The sequence below is a fragment of the Amphibalanus amphitrite genome, unplaced genomic scaffold (genome assembly GCF_019059575.1).
Source record: "Amphibalanus amphitrite isolate SeventyFive unplaced genomic scaffold, NRLGWU_Aamphi_draft 000003F_arrow, whole genome shotgun sequence".
In the NCBI taxonomy this organism is placed as follows: Eukaryota; Metazoa; Arthropoda; class Thecostraca; order Balanomorpha; family Balanidae; genus Amphibalanus; species Amphibalanus amphitrite.
Window position 1 is genome coordinate 2,555,549 of NW_024881500.1, and position 24,405 is coordinate 2,579,953.

The following is a 24,405-nucleotide window of genomic DNA, read 5'->3' on the forward strand; positions in this document are numbered from 1 at the left end:
GATCTTCGCTCAAATCCCCAAGGACGTGCGACAATTACCTCTTTTAATCAAAAATTTTACTTGAGTTTTTAATGACGTCAATAGCAAAGAAGTGGCAATAAATTGTTTTGTTTCACTATAAACAGCCATAAAAATTAAAATTAAGAAATAATAATGCTATACAGTCAAAAAATTGCTCTCAAATAAAGAGTAAGTATCAAATTTTTACATTTTCAGAAGAAGGCGTCATTTTATTAGTAAAGTCAACAGCTCGCGTAAGAAATATTGTGTTCAGGGTTTTCACCGTCATGTGAATTTTGTGTTCAGGGTTTTCACCATCATGTGAATTAACCGTAAGTAAGGTTCATGTTCACTATAATATAATTCCATTGGCTTCGTTGATCAGCATTTTCTGTTAGCGGTCACTCACACACCAGTTAGAACATAAAGCGCCAGTTTTATATTATGTAATTGGACTTGCCGAAAATCCAGAAATACATCTAAGAGTTATTTTAGATAATATTTTATGAAGCCTTTACCTGCCTTTACCTAGGCGTGATTTCTTTTTCTATTACCTGAAAGAATTATTTAACGCTCGTCTTCAATAGCTGTAAGGTGCTCTCCTAATGACCAGGTGAGATTGATTTGAGAGGGATGTGACAATGCAACATGCTGCATTTTCTGAAACTGTCAAGCTCTTGATGATGAAGGAACAATTGGTACCTATAATTAGTATTCTGTACCAGAGTGCAAACTCCCCTACAACAAATGGTAAAACCATTACAGGTTTTCAAAGGCTTTACCACTTTCAATGTTGCTGGGCATCCTTTGCATGATTTTTACAGGCTAGACTGCTTATCAGAATGTGAGATTAAGGATTTAAAATTTTATATTTGAGTACTTAAGATTGAGCTTGAAATCTCACAGCCGTGGCCACAGCCGTAGCCGTGTTCTTGGAGATATTTGCAGCCGCCCCGGCCCACAGCCGTGGGGCTGCAGCCAGCCGCGGCTGCAGCCGGCCGGTGCAGACCTCTAGTCGGAACAAACACCTGCGAGCTGTCACCACACATAGCCATAGGCATCCGTGAACTGTCACCAGCCACCAGCATCGAAATCAGCACCAACGGAGCGTCACGAGACGTAGCGATCAGCATCAGAGAAACCAGCGAGTCATCACCAGCCGCGGACGCCGTAACCAGCGAGCCATCACCACACGTCTCCACCACCACCAGCGGCCTTCGGACTTCCTCTGCGATGGAGGGAGCCAGCCAGGACCGTCCGCGCAGCCTCTGGTTCGAAAAGTACCACTCCCGGCGCCGAAAGACCGTCTCTGGGTTCCCACAGCCCGTCTTCAAGATCCTCTTCATCGGCGACCGGTGCACGGGGAAGTCGTCTCTTGTGCGTCGGTACGCGTACGATGAGTTCACCGGTCGGCACCACGCGACGATCGGGGTCGACTACACGTCCCGGACCATCGGCTGGACGGTCAACACCACCATCAAGCTGAACCTGTGGGATGTCAGCGGCCAGGACCACCTCTCTGAGCTGACGCGGCCCTTCTACCGGCACGCCGACGCCGCCTTCGTCGTGTTCGACAGCTCGCGGCCCAAGACGCTGCTCAGCACCGTCTCGTGGAAGGCCGACCTGGACGACAAGGTGCGTCTGCCGTGCGGCGCCAAGATCCCCTGCGTGCTTCTGGCCAATAAGTGCGACCTGGAGGAGAAGAGTGACATGGTGCGGAACGCCCAGTACATGGAGCGCTGGGTACAGCGGCATGGCTTCCAGGGCTGGCTGGAGACCTCCGCCAAGGAGGACATCGGCGTCAACGAGGCCTTCGAGTGTCTGCTCATGAACCTGATGGACGGAGCCGTCCACAGGCGCGTTGGCGACCTCGGGGAGAGCCGGTTCACCCTCGGGGAGGGGGAGGTGGCCTGCGCGTGTATGACGGAGCGCCGGCGGCCGACCGTGGAGCCACTGGGACCGCGGGTGCACGTGGGTACCGTGTCACTGCCGACCGGAAGCAGGGCCGACTCCATGTGCCCCTGCTGCTGGTGACCTGCGAGAGAGTCAGGAGAGGGTCATGTAGGAGGGTCAAGGGTCAGGGTCAGGATCAGGGAGAGAGCTGGGGAGGGAAAGGGAAGGAGAGGGTCAGGACTCGGGACATGGCGGCCGCTAGAGTTTCCTCAGTGCACTTGGGCGCGGCCCGGAGTGTCGTGAGTCCTAGAATGTGCGTTTTATTCAGGGAACTAATTGGTATATTCTGATGATTGAAAGGCTTTGGTGTCTCATTAGTGTGTCTTTGTGTGTGCTCTTTTCGTGTCCGTATTTATACATTTCCATGGCGCGTCCGCATATTTTAGAAATGCATTATGTATTATTTACCCGACAATATACTCGTTAAAAGCGTTCCAGTGTTTTAATGCACAAGTAAACTGATAGTTCGTATTGTATTTTAAAAGTTCTTCTACCGCTCCAGTTATTATATGAAGCTACTCCGGCCTGGGCTATCGGATTTTTGCCAGTTACGTTCGAAATAGGAAAAAAATGTCTGAGTGGTAATAATGGACGTATAAATAATCTCAAGTTTATTTATAAGTCGGTGCACTCGATGCGCTAGATGTTTGCAAAACTAGTTAGTTGCATGGGACGAAATCCATCAGAAGCAAACCCAATAAGAATCAATACATATGCCAAAGAACATCAGCCTGTAGGCTGAAGACTGTGGATTAGTTTGTCCTGTTGCCGCAGTAGCGCTGACATCGCCCGAGCGCGATATCTAGGTGGCGCTGCAGGTCACGGTGCGGCAGTATCTGGTGTTTCGGCGTCAGTCGTGGGGATCAAATCTGTCACTATCTGAAACTTAAGTTCTGGAACATGCTTCTTGTTTAACCACATCTGTCCTGGACAAACCCATCCGCATCCCCCTCACGCTTCCCTCCCGGATTGGTGATCACGTCACAAAGCAACCAGGCCCGGGGCTGACCGTTTGAGGGGTAGTGCGGGCTCAGGGCTGTCCCATTGGGATATTTTCGTCCCACCACGGCGGTCTCTGCCGCTGCGCACATCGTTGTAGTCTGCACAGTCCAAAGTCTTCGCCATGTCCCATCATATCAGTGTTGTGCAATGACCTTTTCAAGCCGAAAGAGACCTTTTCATTCGAACTGTCCATTATGTTCTTAATGATTGCAGCTCGTGATGTTCAGGCGAAAATGGAAGATCGCAGGAGATCGTAAATGTTGGATGATAAATGGACACGCTTACCCAACGAAATTTTCGAGACCGAACGCAACCAAACGAAACGAGACACTCACAAATGGTATGACTCGGTCCAGTAAAGCGAAACACGAGAAGTTTGCGAGCAAAAATGTATTATTTCTCCTTAGTGATTTTCTATCTTCCGCCTTATTTCCATTTTACCTCTTAGGTCATCACCCAGACATTCGCATTACAGTTCGTACCTACATGATCAGTGTCATTTTCTCAGCAATGATAATCGCACTATCGTCATTGTCGGTTCATCTGTCGTTGATGTGTCACCCCGCCCCTGCGCCCGTGCTCTGGTGCTCGCGTGACCCACCCCGGGCGAAGATCTGCGTCCTCTCCTTTCCTGTCACCCCGTCCGCCGCCGGGCCATCCATCACGATTATCGGCCGCAAAAACCGAGCCAATAAGAACCAAACATCGTTATGAATCTGCCAATAATCGCCTCTACGGGCACGCCTCTCAAGGGTCGCCCGGCTCCCGCGGTGCGAGGCCCGGGGGCGTAACGTCAGGCCCAAGCGGCCCTGGAAGCAGAAGGTCTGGAAATTGGCAATGGATATTGGCAAATGGCAGCACTGCTGTAGACTCACTTATATTGTGCCAGTAGCAGGACCTACGCCCGAAAATAAAACAAAACATTGAGAAACAGGACCAGGCTTCACTCGTTCGCATGATTCCTACAACCTCTTACACCATCTGTTTGACCCACGGGCCACGAGTGACAAAATTTGTCGCACATCTGCCATAATTTACGTATACTTCTGCCGTGTTCGCTATTGGTTGTGATCGCGCATTGTCACCCCAGCGTGTCAGGAAGGGTTGCTTCGGCAACAGTGACGCTTCTGCGGCGAATATGACGGATTGGCGCGCTCCCCTCCTACGGGGCCCATTTTCCCAAATACGCGAAAATTGAAAACGGTCGCCGCGCCGAGCGGCCGCGCACAGCCGTGCACACGGATTCAAATGATGGCGCATCGATCACGAGGCATGTCAGCCAATTTGTGGGACCGGTCGCGCTTGTGGATCGCCGCTGAGAGAGAGGGCTATAGAGGCCGGCAAGGCGCGGAACGAGTGGGGGGGGGGGAGCTGGAACGGGGCAGAGTGGACCCGGAACGGAGAGGGAACGGAGAGGGATAGGACCTGGAACGGGCGCTGAACGGGTAGAGAGGCGACCTGGAACCCGTGCAGAATGACAAATGAAGTAGAATTGAGCTTAGAATGGAGAAAGGACACACAGTGTACACAGATCATATGTCCAGTGTCTAGGCTATTTTAACCCTCGCCGGACCTATTGGTTTTCTACATACGCGCCGGCCGAGGGGGGGGGGGGGCGGGTACGACCCCCCCCCCTCGCCGTTTCGCCCCTGGTGGAGCTAGCGCGTCGCGGAAAAAACGAGCGTGTGCGCCGTTACGAGACGCAGAGATTGGTACCCGATTTTAAGGTCCTAGGTCAACCGGTGACCTCTGAGGTCAGGTCAAGTGCCCCAAGGTACGGTTCAGTTTTTGGTGAATAACTTCGCAAAAAACGGCCGCAGAGCGCCGATTTTGGCAGCATCGTGTTCGCCTCGCTCAGGCGCGTCGAATGATATACTTTTTGTCCGGGTCAGGTCAACTTGGGGTGTTGACCTCAGGTCAAGGTCAGGTCAGCACCCCCAGGTCACGAAGTTGGTCGAAAGAGGTCATGTCGCATATCATTCGATTCGGCAGGCCTTCCTGAGTCCATTGGTGGCTTTCCCGACTCGCTAGCTCAATTTGATCAAGAGTTATTGACGAAAAACTAATATGACCTTGATGACGTCATAAATGACGTCACGAAAGGTCAACATTGCAAAAGTGACGCATCTAACCTTGCAAGGAGTGCATCAAATCACGATTCTGTGTGCTTGAGATAGTTGGAGATCGTTCCCGGCGCCAGAATAGCAGTTTTTATTTTTCCCCATTGACTTATAATGGTGAGGTCACGAAAATGACCTGACCTCATATGACCTTTAGGAAAAATCCGAGATATACAAGTTGTGGGACTCATAATGGATACTAGATCCTGCAAGTTTCATTTCCCTGTGACATCTCCTCTGGCAGTGAGGGCGTTGCGAAGTTGCGACATCTGAAGACCGTGCAGAGGTTCACTTGTGACGTCATAGGTCAGTGACCTGACCTGACCCAAAAATGCGGTTGGTGTCAAAAGATCCGGCTTGGATTAAAGGTCAGGTATGCCAAGTTTCAGCTCTCTATCGCCAGCGTGTTCGGAGCTATCGCGAAAAAACCCTATGGGGGGGGGGGGCGGCACCCGCCCCCCCCTCGGCCGGCGAGGGTTAATCTTAACCAAATTTTCGCTTTTAATCAAAGCTGTCAGAGGCATTGAACGTGAAAACTCAAAAACATATTTGCTCACACCTACCAAATTATTGACAGATTGCAATATTCTTACCTTGACCGTCTGACTTCAGCGCATTATATATGTTACAGGGAGTATGCGATTTCAGTTAGTTTGCAACGACCCTAGGGTGGTTGTAACCTCCCTGAACGATCAGTTTGTTTGCAACGACCCTAGGGACGTTACAAAATAACTGCTCGTTCCGGGACGTTGTAACGAAACTAGGGTCGTTGAAACCTCCCTAGTTAGTATGCAACGAACCTAGGGTTGTTACAAAATAACTAGGGAGTTTAAGAAATCATCGAGTCTCGTTTCACAGGGTGCGCATGGGGATGGTTGCCACTCCCCCAGGTAGTCTTTCTGCTCTGCACTCAACATTTTTAGAGCTAGAAGCCGGATTTTTGGTATAGCTGCTCCTCTATCCTTTCTTGATGTTCACCAAAAATTTCAAGTTTTTGTGGTTTTTGGTTTCGGAAATATGAGATATGACCTTGTTTTTAACCCTATTCCTGGCGGGCTCCGCCGGGACAAGAAACTGGCGGGGGGGGGCCGATTCGGCCCCCCCTGAGATCTCGAGAACGAAGCAAGATAGCGACAAGCGGTAAACGGCATCGGATACGCACGGCCAAGATCTACAATTTTTACTGAGGTCATTTTCAGGTCAGGTCAAAGATGACGTCACAGGGGTCGAAAAAGTCAAAATGGCGGCACTAGATATGGAGAGAGTTTTTCTCGAATAACTTTCGAATTAGTCAAGATAGGAACAAACTAAGGGCATCATCGTGATCCTCTCGTCAATCCGCATCGAATGATATATATGTTGACCTCGAAAGGTCAAGGTCAAAGGTTGACCTCAGGTCACGTGACCTCGAGGTCATCATGTATATCATTCGATGCGTCTTGACGAGCTGAACACAATGAGACCATCCACGCGTCTGTATCTTGTTCCTGTACGGAGTTATTGGCCAAAAACCTTTGGTGACCTTTGATGACGTCACATGACCTCACAGCTGCCCAACAGCAAAACAGACCTCAAGGTAGTGAAGGTTGATCGTATATGAAGTCATGTATGGTATATGGGGCCATTCCGACCCGTTTTAGTGGTAAAAACAGGGAGTTGATTTTTCCCCCATTGACTTATAATGGGGAGGTCGCGAAATTGACCTGACCTTAGGTCACCGATATCAAAATTCCGAGATATACAAATTGCACATACTGGTACCCTAACTAAACCCTGAAGAGAAGAAATTGATCGGTCAAAAACTCTAGCTCTGGCGTGATTGCAAACTTTTCTGAGTTAGCGTCACCAAACCGCCTCTGGTGACCTGACCTGAGGTCAGATCAACTCAAAATTTTCAGACATGTTGCGTAGAAGCCTTTTAGGAAAAGTCAGAAAATTTGAGCTTCCTAGCTCAACGCGTTTGGGAGATATAACCAAAAAACCTCAGGGGGGGGGGGGGCTCCTGAGGCCCCCCCCCGCCAGGAATAGGGTTAAGGTCATGTCATGACCCAAATGGCCGATTCTCAACATCTTGCGTTGGCTATGGCCTATGGGCCTTGTGAGCTTTTGACACCTTGATTTCGGCCTTTTTTGCCAGTCTTACCTCCCACCTATTATGGAACATGTTGTTCGACGATGTACAGATGTCAAGGTCAGGGTCAAGGTCAACCTAGGTCATCTAAAATAACTGCGTTTTAGGCAAGCTGAATTTACTTTTCGTGAAGTTTTTTGACTGCATTCTTGGTGAAAGCTTCTCAGATCATTATTTCATGTAATATGGACATTGGACACATAAACAACCGGTACACACATCAGTATACACACAGACACACACAGACATACAAACACATATCATTGACCTTGACCTAACTTGACCTGAAATGACCTCAGCAGCAAAAATCTGGTCGGGTAGTGTGACAAAGAGCCGAGGTTCTAGCTAGCTGGGCACCAGAAAACGGCATCGTCATCGCTATATGATAAGCAGCGCACTTATACAACGGTGACCCAAAACAGCAACATTTTTTAGTTTGACCTGACCTGGAAGGTCAAAGACTGACCTGAGAAGGTAAAACTGGGTATCACTGGATTCGTTTCTTCCCTAAGTATCTTTTTGGTCTTCACCGCGAAGCTCTATCTCCAACAGGAACGAAATGGCGCGGGGGGGGGGTGGCAACCCCCCCCCCCATGTGCGTTCTAGGATGGGAAAATGGCATGTGCGGGCGAAAGTTAACTCTCGCCCTTATTGGTGTTTTGCTAGCTGCAAACGCACATGGCGGGGCTAGGTTATTGGTTGACTTTCCAGGTCAGGTCAGTGACTCAGAAGTCGGGAAAATCGGGTCCTGTTAAAACTTTGGAGAGTTAGCTTGTTACAAGGTTTTTCGGTGCGCTGATCACGAATTTCATGTTAGCTTTGATCACCGATGATGTCTTGATGTTTTGGGTCAGGTCGGGTCAGGTCAGGTCAGGTCAACCAGTAGGCGTCTTGCTAGCTGTCCATAGTAGGTGACAACCACCACTGACAGCCTCGTGACATGGTACGAAGGCGCCAAAATTACTTCTTAAATGTTCAAATGGGTGCTAAATTCGAAATCAGCTCCAAAAACTAGCCTAAAGAATATATGAACCCAGAAGAAGTGAACTAAGGTCATCAAAGGTCAATGACCTTGACCTGACCTTCACGTGACCTTGACACCCACTATAATGCATGGGACCATCATCATTTCACATGTTTGAACGTTAACCCGCGAGTTCTGGGGGGCCGGGGGGCGTTAAACGCCCCCACTTTTTTCTCCGGGCCATGGTATAAAAACGGCGCGCCGCAGGCGCTCCAAATTTTGGGTACTTGTAGGGAATTGATTGAAATTTATTGTGACAAAGTTTAAAAAAATCGGTCGGAAATTTTTTGAGATATCGAGGTTTTAGTGACGTCATGATTTCTGAGTTTTCGACCAAAAACGGCATATGTTCAAAAAATCATATAAAATCACAGAATAGACATACAGACATGCCGTAAACGCCATTAGACTGCCAATACCATGAACGATCAAATGGCTATCTTCGATTATTGATTATCGTTCCGAATTTTCCAAAATCTTGAACTGAATCTTGGCAATTTCTCGTGACGTCTTCACGACCATGATACATGCATTTCTTAAATTGAACTTTTTTAGCCAAACACGTACACATATGATAAAATGAATGTGACCATCGTGTTCTACGCCCCAAATTACCCATAAAACATGTATCACAGGCTGCGAATATCAGTTTTGATTTTCGGGGATATGTGCCTACCCGGTTGACCTGACTTTGACCCTGACCTATGCTTGACTGACCCCTACATGGAGCTGACACTCTTGTATGCTTTATATGATGGATTGTGCACCGTTTTGACAGAGTTTGTGACGAGAGGCGCCCATTGCGAAGTCCTGAAGTCCATGCTACTGAGTACTGAAAGCCCGATTTCAGGTGTTTGACCTGACCTTTACCCGACCTGTGACCTCAAAGTTCAACTTTAAAGTACTCATCTGAAGCGTCTCGTCGCGCTCTTTCGTTTGCCGCCTCGTGCGTTTCGCTGCCCCTATTGGTTCTCGAGTTATCGGCTGGGGGCGTTTAACGCCCCCCCCCCCCCCAGCAAACGGTGGGTGGCGAAATACCCCAGCAACTGCCGGGTTAACAATCACAAAAAGGCTGGAAACGAGCGGATGATAACCGTTTTTACGAAGGGCTTCCTGGCAAATGCTCATCTAATTTGAACAAATCTGCACAAAATGTGTACTAGATGGCCGTCGTGAAATGCTCCTGAGCTGAATGTTCAAATTTTGTTCTCCTTTTCTTTTTAAATGAACTAGATTGAACAAGATTTTCAATGGACAAGATTGCTGACGGCCCTCATGTGAAACGAGACTCGATGAATTCTTAAACTCCCTAGTTATTTTGTAACAACCCTAGGTTCGTTGCATACTAACTAGGGAGGTTGCAACGACCCTAGTTTCGTTACAACGTCCCGGAACGAGCAGTTATTTTGTAACGTCCCTAGGGTCGTTGCAAACAAACTGATCGTTCAGGGAGGTTACAACCACCCTAGGGTCGTTGCAAACTAACTGAAATCGCATACTCCCTGTAACATATATATGGCGTTGAACTTCTTTTGTATTGGCTGACCAGTACTGGTCGCACCACTCGCCAGTCCTGGGTCCAACTAGACCCAACCGGAGTGCCGTGTCAGGTCAGGTCAGACACTTTAAAAGGTTCGTTCATCGGCCTATCTGAAACACGGTGAGGTGGCATCCCCACGTCTCCGGTCCCGCTTTGGAGCATTTCGGTACTGTCCCATGGGCCCCGCACTCGCCAGTCCCATACATCATCGGGACGTCGGGCTGTGACCAGAAATATTTCATCATATCCTGATGTGTCAAAATAGGAGATTCCTTCGATCGTTTCCAATCTGATGTTTGTCTCCTCTGTTTTACACAAACGGTGTTTTGGTCTGCGTCTTCTGGCTTGGTATCAGATGTCAGGAGGCTATATCCTTATGGGAACACTGACACACAGGGTGTCGAAGATGGTTCTCCTGCCTTGCTAGGCCTGACCGATAACACAGACAACATGACTGCAACCGGCCAGACCGAAACCAAGCCACAAATTAACTTATTAAGTTATTAACTACATATAGTCGTTCCCTCTGAGTCTGACGATGACCGTATCAGGTCAGGTCTATCAGACCCAGCCGGGAGCGCCATGTCAGGTCAGGTCCAATCAGAGCCAGCCGGGAGCGTTGTGTCAGCTTAGGTCAGGTCCAACTAGACCCAGCCGGGGTGCCGTGTCTGGTCAGACCCAGCGTCCAGCCAAGGGCGCCGACGCAGTGGCGGCGCCACGAATTTTCGCCAGTGGGAGCAAGCTTCAGGTGACCCGACTGTTGTCTGATAACCCGATCTGCAAAATCCATGAGCTCCTTGCCCCTAGATGTTGCCAATTAGAAATTATCATGGTTTCAGGTTTCATGCATACGTATTGAGCTTAAGCATTAACCCTCCGGGGTCCGGAACGGGGGGGGGGGGGGCGTTTTTCGCCTCCCCTGGCGAATATTTGCGATACCACATGAACGCTTATGAGTAGAAATACGAAACTTGTTGTACCTTATCCCCCATTAATTTGTAATCTTTTGAAGCAAAACAAATTGGACCTAGCCTTCTTGATAACGTCTCAAGGCCGATTTTTTCTAGACTCCTGCACGGCAAACTTCGGCGTCACAGACGTAAACTTCAACCAGCTGCCAAAATAGAGTTTTAGAGATAAATACAAATAACGAGCACCGTTGTGTAGCATTTGACCTAGAAACAATACGTAAGTAACGTTGGTGACCTGAGGTCAGAGGTCAGGTCAACGACCCCGAGCTAAGGCTTTAGTTTTTTTTTCGCAAATAACGTCAACAAAAAAAGTCCTAGAGCTACGGCAGCGGTAGATACCCTCGCATTCGTCTCGTCGAGACCCGTCGAATGACATATATATTGTTTGGGAAAGGTCAAGTTTTATGTTGACCTCATGTGACCTCGAATGACGTCTGGTTGACTTTGACACATGAAAGGTTGTTAGTGATGATTTTGTAGCCACGGATCACGATTCTGGCATCCATTTTGCTCTAAGCATTAATTTAGAGCCTCAGGATGGCAAAACATGTCTTAATTATTATGCCTGACTGAAATAAGTGAAATAGCCTCTAGCAAGGATACTCTCTTGTGACTTTGACCTTGTAGCAGCCTTGTATCGTAAGCTAAAGCACAAATAGGGGCCCGTTAAGCTTCAAAACATTTCAAAACATCTCTGAATTTAGTATAAAAGGTATAAGAAAAAGTGCAAAGTTTGTGGTCAATTTTGATCACGACCGTGACCTTGAATTTGAATGTTATGCACTGCACGTCATCGGAATCCCCAGACTCTCTTCTTTCGTTTAACCCTCGCCCTGGCAGGGGGGGGGGTCGATGCGACCCCCCCTAAGGTTTTTCGAAGATAGCGTAAAAACGGCGGCGCGCAGCGCCGCCAAATTTGGCACAGGCTATGGGGCAACCTTTTTACATATGCCCTGAAAATTTCAGGTCCGGGTGACCTTGAGTCAGGTCACCAGGTCAGAAAAACCGGTACAAGGTCATGGTCAAATTTCAATTTTCTTTTTGCACCTGTCCAACTCACAGTTTTGCACTGATTTCCTTCAAACTTTCAGGATGTGCTAAGTTCACCGAGTTGTATAACATATAGTTCGGGTTTTTTGAGGTCACTGACCTGAGGTCAGTTAGAGGTCATTACGTCGTAATGTTAAGCCTATGGGAAAATACTAAATTCGGAAAATACTGGAGATATCCGCTTCGTTCTATCACTTTTGTGCTTTGAAACCACAGTACTTAACAGCAGGTCACTTGGTGCTTCTTTGTTTGGTGTACTTATCCATGGGTCAGTTCAAATGAGGTCAACTGAGGTCAAATGACGTTTTTGCCAATAACTTGGCACATAATGACGCTAGAGCTTAAAAAATGGTATCGTTGTGTTCCTGGTGATCAGCCTAATCGAATGATATGCGATATGATGCAATTTGGTTAACTTTAACTTAATTTATTAATTTAAGTTTACTTAAGATTTAAGAAAAACTTTAAGTACACTTAAGCAAGCTAAAAAGTATATCATTCGACGCGCCTTGACGTGCTGAGTTCACTGGTGCTTTTGTTTTTGCTCTATCTTAATTAAATCAAAAGTTATAAGCGAAAAACTTTTGAGCTGTTTTTAGCGAAATTTTTACATTTATACCCCCCAAAACCCCCTTAAATATTGACCTAGAGCAACCAAATTTGCACAAGGGCGAGAACTCCAGGGGGCCCACCTACCTACCAAATTTGGTGTTTCTAGGTGCCATAGGAGCCAATCGCGAGGGGGGGGGGGGGGTCGCATCGACCCCCCCTGCCAGGCCGTGTTATGAAAAATGCCCTGCCAGGGCGAGGGTTAACATCCATTTTAGCCGGTTTTATGCACCATGTCGTCCTCTGGAACACGTACTTTAGAGACCACTACAAAAGTGCCGGTTTTTGCCTTGGATCTTGACTTTTGACCTTGAAAATTGACCTGAGGTCAAAAACTTTGGGTGTTATAAAATCTTATCGTAGATACCTTTCGTTTGGTACCATTTTTGTTTCCGTAGCTGCCTCATTTCCTTATTTAAGTACGGAGTTAGACAGGTGTGGGGTGTACCCCGGGCTGCGGTGGTTGGGAATACCCCCGGGCCCGGGCAGGATAACCCTAGAACGCCTAGGGGGGGTTGTATCAACCCCCCCTGAGGTTTTTTCGAAGTGCACGCTAAACGGCTTGTTGTAGCGGGCTGAAATTTTCAATACCCTCTGGGGCAACCTTTGCGCATCTTTTGCTGAAAAAGAATTGATCGGGTCATGTCAGGTCACGGAGTTATGACGTCATAAGAGGTACAGCCTCCGGCCGGATTTTCACAAACTGAGTGCCAACGCCCGAGGTTTCCTGCCGGTGGTACGGACATCGGTTGATGGATCGTGATGAAACTTCCCATGCATGTTGGGGCAAGTATTGGCTATCATATGGTATAAGAAATTTGACCGGGTCAGGTCAGGTCACGGAGCTATGACGTCACAAGAGGAACAGCGTCCGGTACTATTTTTGAAAAGCGCCCGAACCACTATTTTGCTAATTCTTGTCACCTCAATGGGAATATGCAGCAATATTAGCTTCTATAGGGAGCAAATGGACCTCTTAAATCCAAAAATACAATCAGATTTCAAAAATTTAAATTTTGATTTTTCGAATTTCTGCCGCCGACTGTGACCTTGCCGACTTCCGGCGCTCCCAACGCGCCATTTTTAGAGCTAGGGAAACGAAAGACATACCAAACGATAGAGAATTGATCAAGGAACACGATAGTGAATGTTTCAAGTCGATATCTCCCACCGTTTTGCCGCAATCGCCGCCGAAAGTTGAAAAAAAAAGTATTTTTCCGAAAATTTGACCTTTGACCGGTCAAAAGTAGGTCAAATGTTGACCTAGGACCAAAAAATATACCACCAATCGTGAGATCTCGTTGAGAGCAATCCGTTGGTTTTTTCCGCTAAGCTCTACGACCTTCCGTTTCGAAACGCCAGGGGGGGGGGGGGTCGTAACAACCCCCCCCCCCTGGTCGTTCGTGTTATGAGAAATGGCCTGGTCGTGCGAGGGTTAAGGTTGCGAGCAAATAAAACTATAAAACTAAATTGCGAGACAGAAACCTGTGAAAACGTTATGTTGAGATGTAAAATGGTGTATTCCTCAAAACAGTTATCAGTACCTAGTTCTCTTTTTTACCGTAGTGCGAATATATGCGATTCTCTCACACACGATTGATACCAGAATAAGCTCTATTAGGGCGATCCACATACATTTCCAGATAACCCAGATATACCTACCTACCTATCACATTTTGTCATACCTCCCTGAGCTCAGTCTCAGTCTGAGGGTTCCCAAAACAGGGTGAACTCTTCTCTGGCCGATTTTGACAAGCTGCCTCTCAACCTCCTCGAGGTCAAGCTCGATGGCAGCCTTCTGGTGAATGAAAATGAGTAGGAGAATGAGTGGGAGTAGGAGATTTGCGACAGACGGTCTGAGAACGAACGTTCTGCTGGTGCACTTGATACGGGGATCGTCAAAAACAGGCGTACTATTATAACCGCCTAGCATGAATGTTGCACCGGTCTTCTGTTCCCATTTCAACATCAGCCAAATTTTGTGGGGGCAAAAACATAGTCTTGCCCCCACGGCCTCCTGCCAGTGGGGGCAGTCTGCCCCCACTGCCCCCACGGTGGCGCCGCCCTTGCGCCGACGGCCATGTCAGGTTAGGTCAGGTCCGACCAGTCCTAGCCGATAGCGCCGTATCAGGTCAGTTCCGAGTTCCGACCGGAGCAGGCCGCGTCAGGTCATCCCAGGTCGTCAGTCAGCAGTGCCAGGTCAGGCCCAGCGCCCAGCCGCTCTGCCAGTCTGTCGATCGGCGCAGCTGCGGCGTGGCGCGGCGCGGCGGACCTAGGTTAATGGCGCGCGTGCTCCATCATGTGGCCTGACAGCCGGCTGGGGGATTCCTGGTCGGGGCCGGCCGGCCGAGCGGAGCGCGAGAGGCCAAAACAACGTGCCAGCCAGCTAGCCGCTCCCCGAGCCGGGCCGCTCTTCTGCGGCGCGCCTCTCTCTCTCTCTCTCTCTCTCTCTCTCTCTCTCTCTCTCTCTCTCTCTCTCTCTCTCTCTCTCTCTCTCTCTCTCTCTCTCTCTCTCTCTCTCTCTCTCTCTCTCTCTCTCTCTCTTCCCCTCTCTCTCTCTATCATCATCATCATCATCAATTTATTACAATTATAATTATACAGGGTGATCCAAAAAATTTGGAACCCCTAACTTAAAATGTCTATAAGTCCGAAAGTATTCACTTTATTGACAAATTGCAAACACCATTAGAAAGAGTATTAAATCTTCTATAAAATCACGTCAAATTGGTGCATGTATGTTGTAAAGCATTGGCACACTATTAGCTTTTGGAATGAGCGTCAGAAAACTGAGTGAAACGAAATCGCCAAATGTTAACAATGCACTGAAACAAAAAACACTCTATCTGTTGTTGTTTTTTTTTGCGAATAATACCACATCCAAGTTCAATTTCATTACATAAAAGTTAACACAGAAGCACACGGTAGAACAGATACACGCATCCTAGCTTCCGCTCTTCATCCTAGCATGTGCTCTCCGTGGGCCCTCACGCAGGCCTGCAGCCGCTTGGGGACGGCTCCGACTGCGCAGGCCAGCGGACTCTGGGACAACTGGTCCCAGCAGGCCGTCAGCCTTTCCTTTCCTTACAATAGCACGTGAATGAGCTATTTTTTCATGAACCTCTAACATGCGACATGGTCAGAACGGCAAACATTCAATCACTGATTTTCATTTGCGCATAATGTTCAAATCCGTTTCACCGAGTTTCGTGACACAAATTTTATAGGCATAAGTCTAGGATAATATTTATAGTAATAGTTAAGTACAATCAACTTGGTGTTATAGAAAATTGAACGTTCTTTCTAATGGTGTTTGCAATTTGTCAATAAAGTGAAAACTTTCGGAGTTACAGACATTTTAAGTTAGGGGTTCCAATTTTTTTGGATCACCCTGTATATCACAATTATATTATATATCTATCTAATATCTCTCTTTTTCTCTCTATCTCTGTCCATCTTCTCCCTCTCTCTTTTCCCTCTTTTTCCTTTTCCTCCTCCTCCTCCTCCCTTGATCATCTTCTCCCTTCCTCCTTTCCCAACCCTCGCCTCTCCTTTCTTCAATCCCTCTGCTCTTCTCTCCCTCTCTTATAACCCGTCATGATTTCGTTTCTCCTTTTTCCGCTCTTCCCATACTTTTTACTGTTATAAATAATCGTTCATCTATTGATCTGTCCTGTCATCTGTTCTCATCCCTATTTTTACGAGTTGCGCTATAGCATGGAGTACTTACCAGGGTGTAGAGTTGTCGAGTAATCGCTAATGTCCATTATCCATCAGCACGTTAAGTATTATTCGTGATAATGCAGTACTGATAGCTTAACTGTTCTTACTTATTTTTGCCAGTTGACCTTACATGTAATGGTCTCGGATATTGAAAGGTTTTCAACATTGTATTTAAATTATAAATATAATCATTTTTCTAGCATTGTTATGAGTTTAAGCGAATCACAATGTTTAGGAAAAACAATTAGTTAATAAACGAAAGCGTCGTTTAACACCGAGCACGACATTGACAAGCGAACACCCGCGCTGCTGGAAGAGGCAAGCTTCCGTGTTCCTCATACGCTGAATCTTACCTAAGCATTAAACGTAACCTTTTGAGATTCAGCTTCGCCTCAGACATGTGCGCTTGCAGAACCTAGACAGAGCTTTCATATCCCGCTCCGCCATCCGCCAGGTAACCCTCTGCGCTCCCGGCATTCCTCCAACTCACGGGGATGAGGGCGTTCCTTTCACCTGTGGCCGGTGGGTCGGCCATGTTCTCACCTCACTGTGGGGCGGCCCGTCCTGAATTACTGCCAGGCGGCCAGGCCGCCCCGCCCCGGGGCGAACCCCGCTGGGCCGGCGCTGGGCGCCGCGGGACGCGCAGAAAGGTCAGAGGTGGGGGCGGGGTGGAGCGGGGCGGAGGGGGGGGGGGGGGTGGAGCGGGGCGGAGAGCTGTGTGGACTGGGCGGGAGGTGGGAGGTGGACAGTGTGGAACTGAGCGGGGTTGAATTGGTGTGGAACTGGGCTGTGGTGTGGATGGTGGAACTGGACGGCGGACTACGGATGGTATACGGTTTGGAAATGGGGTGCATCTAGCGAGCGATTGACAGAGTGGCTACTAAACAGGTCGTGGACGTTCAGGAGAATATCAGGCGAATATTTCAGCCATTTGTGTTAGCAACTTGTGATCGTCAATATGTTGGATTGGAATATGCATGTCGCTGTCCCTGCTTTTACTGAATATTTCCGGATATAGGTGATTCTTAGTGCTAGTTTGTGTGACGTGCATTTGATTTTGTTCGGTGGAGAGTTCTCACATCTCAGACGTTTTTTTCTGATGTTGCGCTGTGCTTCAAACAGGAGTGTCCGGCTGAACTATTTTTATTTGCTATTGTCTTACCCATTAAAAATATTGGCAAGTCATTTTCAGGCCTTATTAGCGTTATCATGTGTGCGTCAAAGTAAATGTTCATGCGGCAGAGAACACTTTCAGTTTTCACCTCGATATTCATTGAACTCGAAGTAGACATTCGAATTCTAAACCTTTGATGCAGGGGCGGACGCGGAGCTTCCTATACAGTTGGTGGGGTGGCTGCCCCACCATCTTGCCATTTAACCCCACCAGCTTTACAAGCTGATTTGTTGGATTTTGCTGCTTTGCAATCAATATTGTTTCGCATTGAGGTGCTTTGATTATCTCTGCAATGAAAAGAATTGATTCAGTGTAGTGTTTTTATTTAACTTACCAATCAGACATTGTAGGCTTGACGACCTTTTGCCCCACCAACTTCCCTGGAAAAGTTCCACCCATGCATTGACGTATATGATATTGGACTTTATCGCCATGTTTTATTGATTGCCACATTGCCACCACTAAACCCAGTTGCCCCATCCCCATCTGACCCCCGTGACCCCTCCCCTCGCGCCCCCTCCTCCGTGACATCAGCAGCGTCCACCACCACGGGCCCAGTCCTCGGCCGCCTCCAGAGCCGCCGCCGCACCGTCAAAAATAATGCGCCGCGGCCCGACAAAGGCCTCCGCTCGCCGGATAAAGAGTGGCAACTTTGGGAGATGTCACCGGCGTTATGGATGGGGCACACGGTGTGGCGCGTCGGCGCGCATTGTGGCGCGGTGGCGGCGTCCGCGGCGCACCAGACAACAGCGGCGCGTCTCGGGCGAGATGACTCAATCTGGCGCAGCTGGACTGGCAGAGTGGCGCGGAGGATGGGCGGAGAGTGGTGCCGTCAATGTTTGGTGATGGGGGACCAGGGCTGGGCATTGACGGAATGAGAGGTGTAGTTAGACGTGAATCGGACATTAAAGATAACAACAATAATTCGATGTTGTCGGCACTCATTTTCACTTACATATGTTACCTACAGTTACTGTGATATCGATTGTTTTATATAATGATCTGTAACTGGCTTACTAAAACCAACGTAATATTGTTATCACTAATCACCAATGACCAAACGAGCGCGACAGAACCGTTGCGTATTTGTCAATATTGTTTGAGCATAATCACTAATCACTAATCAGACAACATTCAAGTGTTGTTTTGAATCTAGATCTGTTTCTAAGGCTAGCCCGCAATATTTTGCATATGCCTTCAAAAGATAATATGTACGATAATGCCGCTGTGTAGTTGTGCTGAACTCATAAGTTGATATGTTTGCAAGAACGTGGTAGACATGAGCCAAACTGCTATCACAAAAAGCCGAATGATAATCCATGTCCAATCATTCAGTAGTGGCAGATCGTTTTATGCAAACAGCTTAGGAAAGACCAAGAAATTGTCCTGGGTTTCAGGCAAGGCCGAAAAGTCGTGACCGGCTAAGAAGCATCAACTCCCCCGTAATGTAAATGTTGAACATAATGTGATGCATTTACGTTGCACTGCATGTTTCATGAAAATGCTTTATCCGCATTTTTTATGCGCTTTTATGCATTGTGTCGTGTGTTTCCTGAAGCTGGACGCACTTTTCGTCGGCCGGTAATACAGCCCAGTTGAAACTGCTTCGTTCGGAGCCATCGTTTGCTCCATACGCAAATGGCCTCTGGCAAGTGACAGTGGTCGTCGACTACTGGCCTGACGAAGTCGGTGAGTAAGGCTACTCTTAGTGTTCAGACATGCCAAAGGCTTTTATAACAACTCTGAATTTCACTGTTTAGCCGCAAGTTTCCGATCCGACGCGAGTTATAATTGATTTTGACGTAAGTTCTGCTGTGTGAAATTCAGTCCACATCGATCTCGAACTTCATCTCGATCTCGAACTGTAGATTAATTGCAAAGACGTCTACCGTAATTATTACCAGATGCCAGCCTGTTTTCACCGAAGACCTGTCCCCCAATCACCTCTCATTGTCGACTCTGCACCAATCACTGCTGACCTGGTGCAGCCCACCGATGAAGACGCAGTGCTCGTGTCTCCTGTTGAGCCCGCCGGGATGAAAGGCTGCCGTCTCGCCGGTGCTCGGCCGTCCCTGTTTTGCATGCACCGTCCGCCGGCGGCGGACTGTCGGCTGTCAGAGGCACCGGGTGCGCGCGGAGCGGTCAGCCGCACCCCCCACCCCCCCCCCCCACCTCCTCCTGCCAGCGACACGTGCTACTGGTGGACGGCGGCGCGCCTTGTTTTGCAGAGTGACTGCCACCACACGACAGCCTTTGTTCCGCCGCCGAGCGACCGCAGCACACCGAAAAAGTCGACATCTTACAGGATTTCCATCGTATTGTGACCATGAGGAATATCGACATTGCAACAAACACAGTCAGTCGTATTTACAAACACAACAGAGGAGCACGTCAGAGAAACAGGCGCCGGGAGGGCCCTGACAAAAGTCCAGCGACGAGACCCATTATCGGCTTCTGTCGCTGCTCAGAGGGCCCAGCCGAACGCGTCACATAACACATTTCACGACGCCGCCGGGGTCAAGTCCCGTGGCGCCTTTTGGTGTAAAGCCTACGTCAGAAATATGGCGCCCGGGACCAGAGGGGTATCGGCTTGTCAAGCCGGGTTTAAATAGAGTGTTAGGCTGATTGGTCGTTACCCATTGGTGTCAGTTCAAATTAAAACAACGCGACTAGGCTACGACAGGCGCCAATAACACGGGTCTGAGCGAGGTGAGTATTTTACACGTACAGTGCGCTCTCGATCGCTGCCGTTCGAAACGATGCTGACTTAGTGCTATTGCAACCAATGGTCAATGAGGTCTTGATGGGGAAATGCAGGACAGGGTCAAGCGAGCATCTACATAAATAGTTAAGTTATTAATTTAGAGCTAAAACCTGGCGAAGTCGAGAAGGGCAGAACGAAAACGCACGGGTCAGTTAAATAATTAAAATTCCTATACATAAAACAAAATAGGTAATCTCATCTAAACACGAATGACGCTTTACAGCGGGATTCGCCCAGCTTACACACTCACACACACGCACTTATATCACTTCATGATTCAAGACGAAATAAATACCAGGCGTGATATTCATCGCTCGCGAAAATCCCTGAGTTTGGTACCCGCACCGGGCGAGGATGGGCCCCGCCCGTGCCGCGACCCGCTCTGGGCCGCGCTGCTTAAAGCTGCCTGGCTCTACGTTCGGCGGCTGCGATGCGCGTGCCGTGCCTCCCGCGCGTCCTTAACCAGCACCGCCGCTCACTCTTTTGATATCTGGGCCGGCGCCGCGCCGCATGTCTCGCCGCCGCGCGGCGCCCGCTCTGCGACCTGACCTTTGACCCGGTCACCGCGCTGCCGCCTCACTGAGGCGACAGCGGCGGCGAGGATGACTCGGTCTTCGCCTGCAGCGGTGACGCCTTGTCGTCGGAGACGTCGCCCTTGCCGGCGGCGGCAGCGGAGGCGGCGGTTTGGGAGAGCGGCTCGGAGGGCACCAGACCCTCCTTCATGCGCTTCTTCTGTTTCATCCGCCGGTTCTGGAACCAGATCTTCACCTGGGTTTCGTTGAGCGTGAGTGCCGTGGCGATCTCAATGCGGCGCGCGCGCGTCAGGTATTTGTTGAAGTGGAACTCCTTCTCTAGCTCGGTCAGCTGTTTGGTGCTGAAGTTGGTCCGGCCCGTGTTGTTGGCACCGCCAGCCCCGTAGCTGAAGTCAGACTTGGGCACTGGAACGAGACAGAGACAGCTGGTTAGACCGCTGCAGTTCTCCGACAGAATGACACAACACGATGGCTCAATCTGTATGAGGTGGAACCAAACAACCGTCACGGTTTCCGTCCACTTTCACCCGAGCCGCCGCACGGCTCAGTGGTTCCGCGCGTCACAACACAAGTTCCACTGTGTATCTAACATTCCTAACGCTCGTCCACAACACCCGGTTAGGTGACTTGTCGGTGACAGCGACAGTTTTACGTCTAATTTAACCAGACCGGGTCACCACAACACCTCAAATTGAACCGGGCGCCTATTCAAAAGCACGTGAGTGATCCCCAGATAGGATGACAGCTTCAATATGTGCCGCCGCCCGCGTCGCCGCCGCTGCCGCCAGTCGCGCCTGACCTCTGTCACCGATCCGGCGACCCCGCGGCCACTTCAGAGTCGCCGCCGGCTGACCCCCCGACCCCCGACCGGCCGGCTGACTGACAGGTCGCCGGCCGGCGGCCGCCGCGCGCGCACGTGGGCTGGCTAATTTTTAGCGGCACTTTTGTGATGGGAGTGGCGACCGGCCGTCACCGCCAGACACGACAAATTCATTACGGCGCATGCGACGGGGAGGGGGCGAGAGAGACAACTCGAGCGGAGATCGACAGGGGGCCGGGGGCGGATGTGTGGCCCGTGCGAGAGGAAGACGGATCGTCGGCGTGCTAAGAGTATTGTAATCGAAGACGAGTGATGGGGTGGGTTCAGAACTGACAGAGTCTGATCCGTTCTGGCCGAAAGGACAGGGTGCATAACAAGATCAAATGGCGAGAGCCGGCCCCAGTAGACGGACACGTGATTCGTGGCGACCCGCCAGCTCGTGCCTCGTTTGTATATCACATACAAATTGCATGATTATTTGTTATCAAATATAACAGTCAGGGTGTGCTGAAATCTGACTTGGAAGCTCGAAACATTGCACACACAGGACTGATTGGCGGATAAGCTAATCAGACATGTTTGGGATATACTTTATAACGATCAAAATAATAACATAGCAAAAATTCAAAATGTTTTATCAGGTATTTTTATTCAACCGAACATGTGCAGCGCACCAATCAACTTTCGTTAAGAAATGCCTATATATTAACGATACTGGACCTTGGTAAAATCTGGAAAACCCTAAGTACCTACAACTGAAATTGATAAAACACCTATCGCCGATATCGCCGAGATCAGAACAAGATCAACCAGCCGGTCTGTGTTCCGGTTGTCCGTCGTGCCTGTTCTCTGGAAGCAGCACACACCAGTGAGTTCCATCACCAGCGACCGAGTGCCGTCGCACCACGCGCGCCGCCGCTCCTGACCACACCGTGCGCGACAGCAAAAACTCGGCCCAGTGATGGATCGGCGCCGGCGTCGTCGCGTTGCCATGACAACGCGTCCGGATACGGCCGACGCGAACAGGCAGCGCCGGTAGGAGAGGCGGCAGAACCGAAACGGAAACGTAACCGCGTGTTCCGCCCTGATTCGGAACGGCAGCGCCCCGGGTTTTCGACATGGTTTGTGATATGGGTTTGCGGTGAGTTATCGAGGAATCGATAGCGGAAAGTGATAGCCTCAGATGAAGGATGGAACACGACGGCTGCGCAATCGAAACCAGGGTTTATTGAGTGAGTTATCGAAACAGCCGAATCGGATCGCAGCTTGGAAGTGCGTAGCGTTTACAGCTCACAGATAAACGACATCACCACCGTTTTCCGCTATCTAGTATCTGTTCAACCAGCCTCGAGGTTTTAGTTCTCGTTCCAGCCAATCTCATCACACCTCCGTCGCCTGCGTCGGCCTCAAAATCCAAAACGTCGCCAGCGACAGAGCGCGCGGCTGTCGGTGGCGTCTCTCTGCGGAGGCTGCCGAGCGCTCCGTCTTCCTCCGTCCAATCGGCTGTTAGCGGCTGTGACAGCGGGGCCGTCAGGCTACAGCGGGCTCTCCACCCCCCCCCCCCCCAGCAGCTGACATTCCTGAGGACCGCCGGTCTCGACAGTCCCGGCCGCGGTCACCGAAAATCGCCGCCGGCGACTCGGCCGGTCATTACGCCGGGGCACGCCGTCCCGCGACGATAAATGATTATTGATTGGGTAAATACAGCGCCGGCTGGCGCCACGCCACGGCCGCCGTCGGACGCGACGTTGGCGGAGCGACGGCGACGACGGGGGGGGGGGGGGGCGGTGACGGGCTGCCAGCTGGGCTGCCAAATGAGCATGTTGAACAGGGCGGGGGCGTGCTGTCACGGTGAAACATGTCACCCAGGCGGGAGCACACAGGCCGCAGCTGTCATGTTGGGGATTTTGTGAGGGGAAATGTTCTGTGGAAATGCTCTTGATGTTTAGGATAAAAGATGGACTGCGAAGCATGGAGATTACCAGACAGTAATGAACCATTTCAGAGTTTGATAAGATATAATTTTGAATGGTCCTGATTATAAACCAAAGTTTGCATAACCATATCTTCATTAGTCTTTTCTCACCTTCAGGGTATACCATTCCTCATTCTAAATAATCCTCTGATTCTCATTGAACCTTGTTCCGAACTGACAACCATCACCATATGCCGATGAAGGCTTCAATTCAGAATGATTAAACAACTGAAAATGGACAAACCACTTTCGCATTTAACCATTTATCCATTTAACCAACGTGGTCCTTCTTCCGTGTGCAGCAAATGTTGCATTGGTCTCCGCCTCCCTCTCCAACCCGCGTAAGCCGCCTTCGCCGCAGCAGCAGACGGGGAGGAGACTATTTAATCGTCCAATTACACCGGTTTCCGTTCCCAGACTGATAAGGACCGTGTCGACACCGTCAGCCAATCGTCTGCCGCAGCAGCTCGCCTGTAATTGGCCCGCCTGCACCGGCAATCGCTCCTGGCGAGGATTGCCTCTGACAGCGGTGTGACCAGCACCTTATTTGCCATATGTGCTACGATGATGAATATTGGGAGGCATGCTGAAAACCATATTGAAAGCAGGAAGGTCAGCGTCCTTAGCCAGGAGCCGGGTCCGACAGTAAGAGCTAAGGCAAGTCGGCAGTAATGTCACGTCCACTGTCCAGTGAAGCCTTTCCATCGCGTTGCAAGCCTACAAGTAGGTTGTAGGCACATTATTTGTGGGCCGAGAAAGCGCGGAGTACGCTTTTCTTCCCCACACAAATGCTTCAGTTTACAGTTGAAATCCAACGCCGAAGGGAAAGCTAAATAGAGCTTCAGGGTAAAGGCCGGGACACAGTTTCCAGCCCCGACCTAAACGTAAAGCAGGACGGCCGCCGCTGTCTGCGTGGTGGGCGGGTCATGCAGCCAATTCGCCGCCGCTCCCCGGAGGCTGGCGTGCGGCACGCGTCGCCTGACCTTTGCCCTGATTGCCGGGGGCGTCCGTGGCCG

General features: G+C 49.7%; 2 protein-coding genes across 2 annotated transcripts in view; one reads left to right on the forward strand and one right to left on the reverse strand.

The window, feature by feature from the left end:
• Positions 1 to 1,070: 1,070 nt before the first annotated feature.
• On the forward strand, positions 1,071 to 2,385 carry LOC122369269 (ras-related protein Rab-38-like). The gene has a single exon (XM_043343921.1). It carries the CDS (start codon positions 1,234 to 1,236, stop codon positions 2,032 to 2,034), a length of 801 nt encoding a protein of 266 aa, XP_043199856.1. The 5' UTR covers positions 1,071 to 1,233; the 3' UTR covers positions 2,035 to 2,385.
• A 17,213-nt stretch (positions 2,386 to 19,598) lies between these two features.
• Positions 19,599 to 24,405, reverse strand: part of LOC122369338 (homeobox protein Hox-A1-like) — a 33,982-nt gene continuing 29,175 nt past the window's right edge. The window contains exon 3 of the mRNA XM_043344048.1: positions 19,599 to 20,999. Within this exon, the coding sequence (XP_043199983.1) occupies positions 20,638 to 20,999 (362 nt within the window). The 3' untranslated portion in view covers positions 19,599 to 20,637. The remainder of the gene's footprint in view (positions 21,000 to 24,405) is intronic.

What these genes read in the sequence shown, in the direction of transcription:
- LOC122369269 (XM_043343921.1), top strand. Translation starts at nt 1,234, where the DNA reads ATGGAGGGAGCCAGCCAGGACCGTCCGCGCAGCCTCTGGTTCGAAAAG.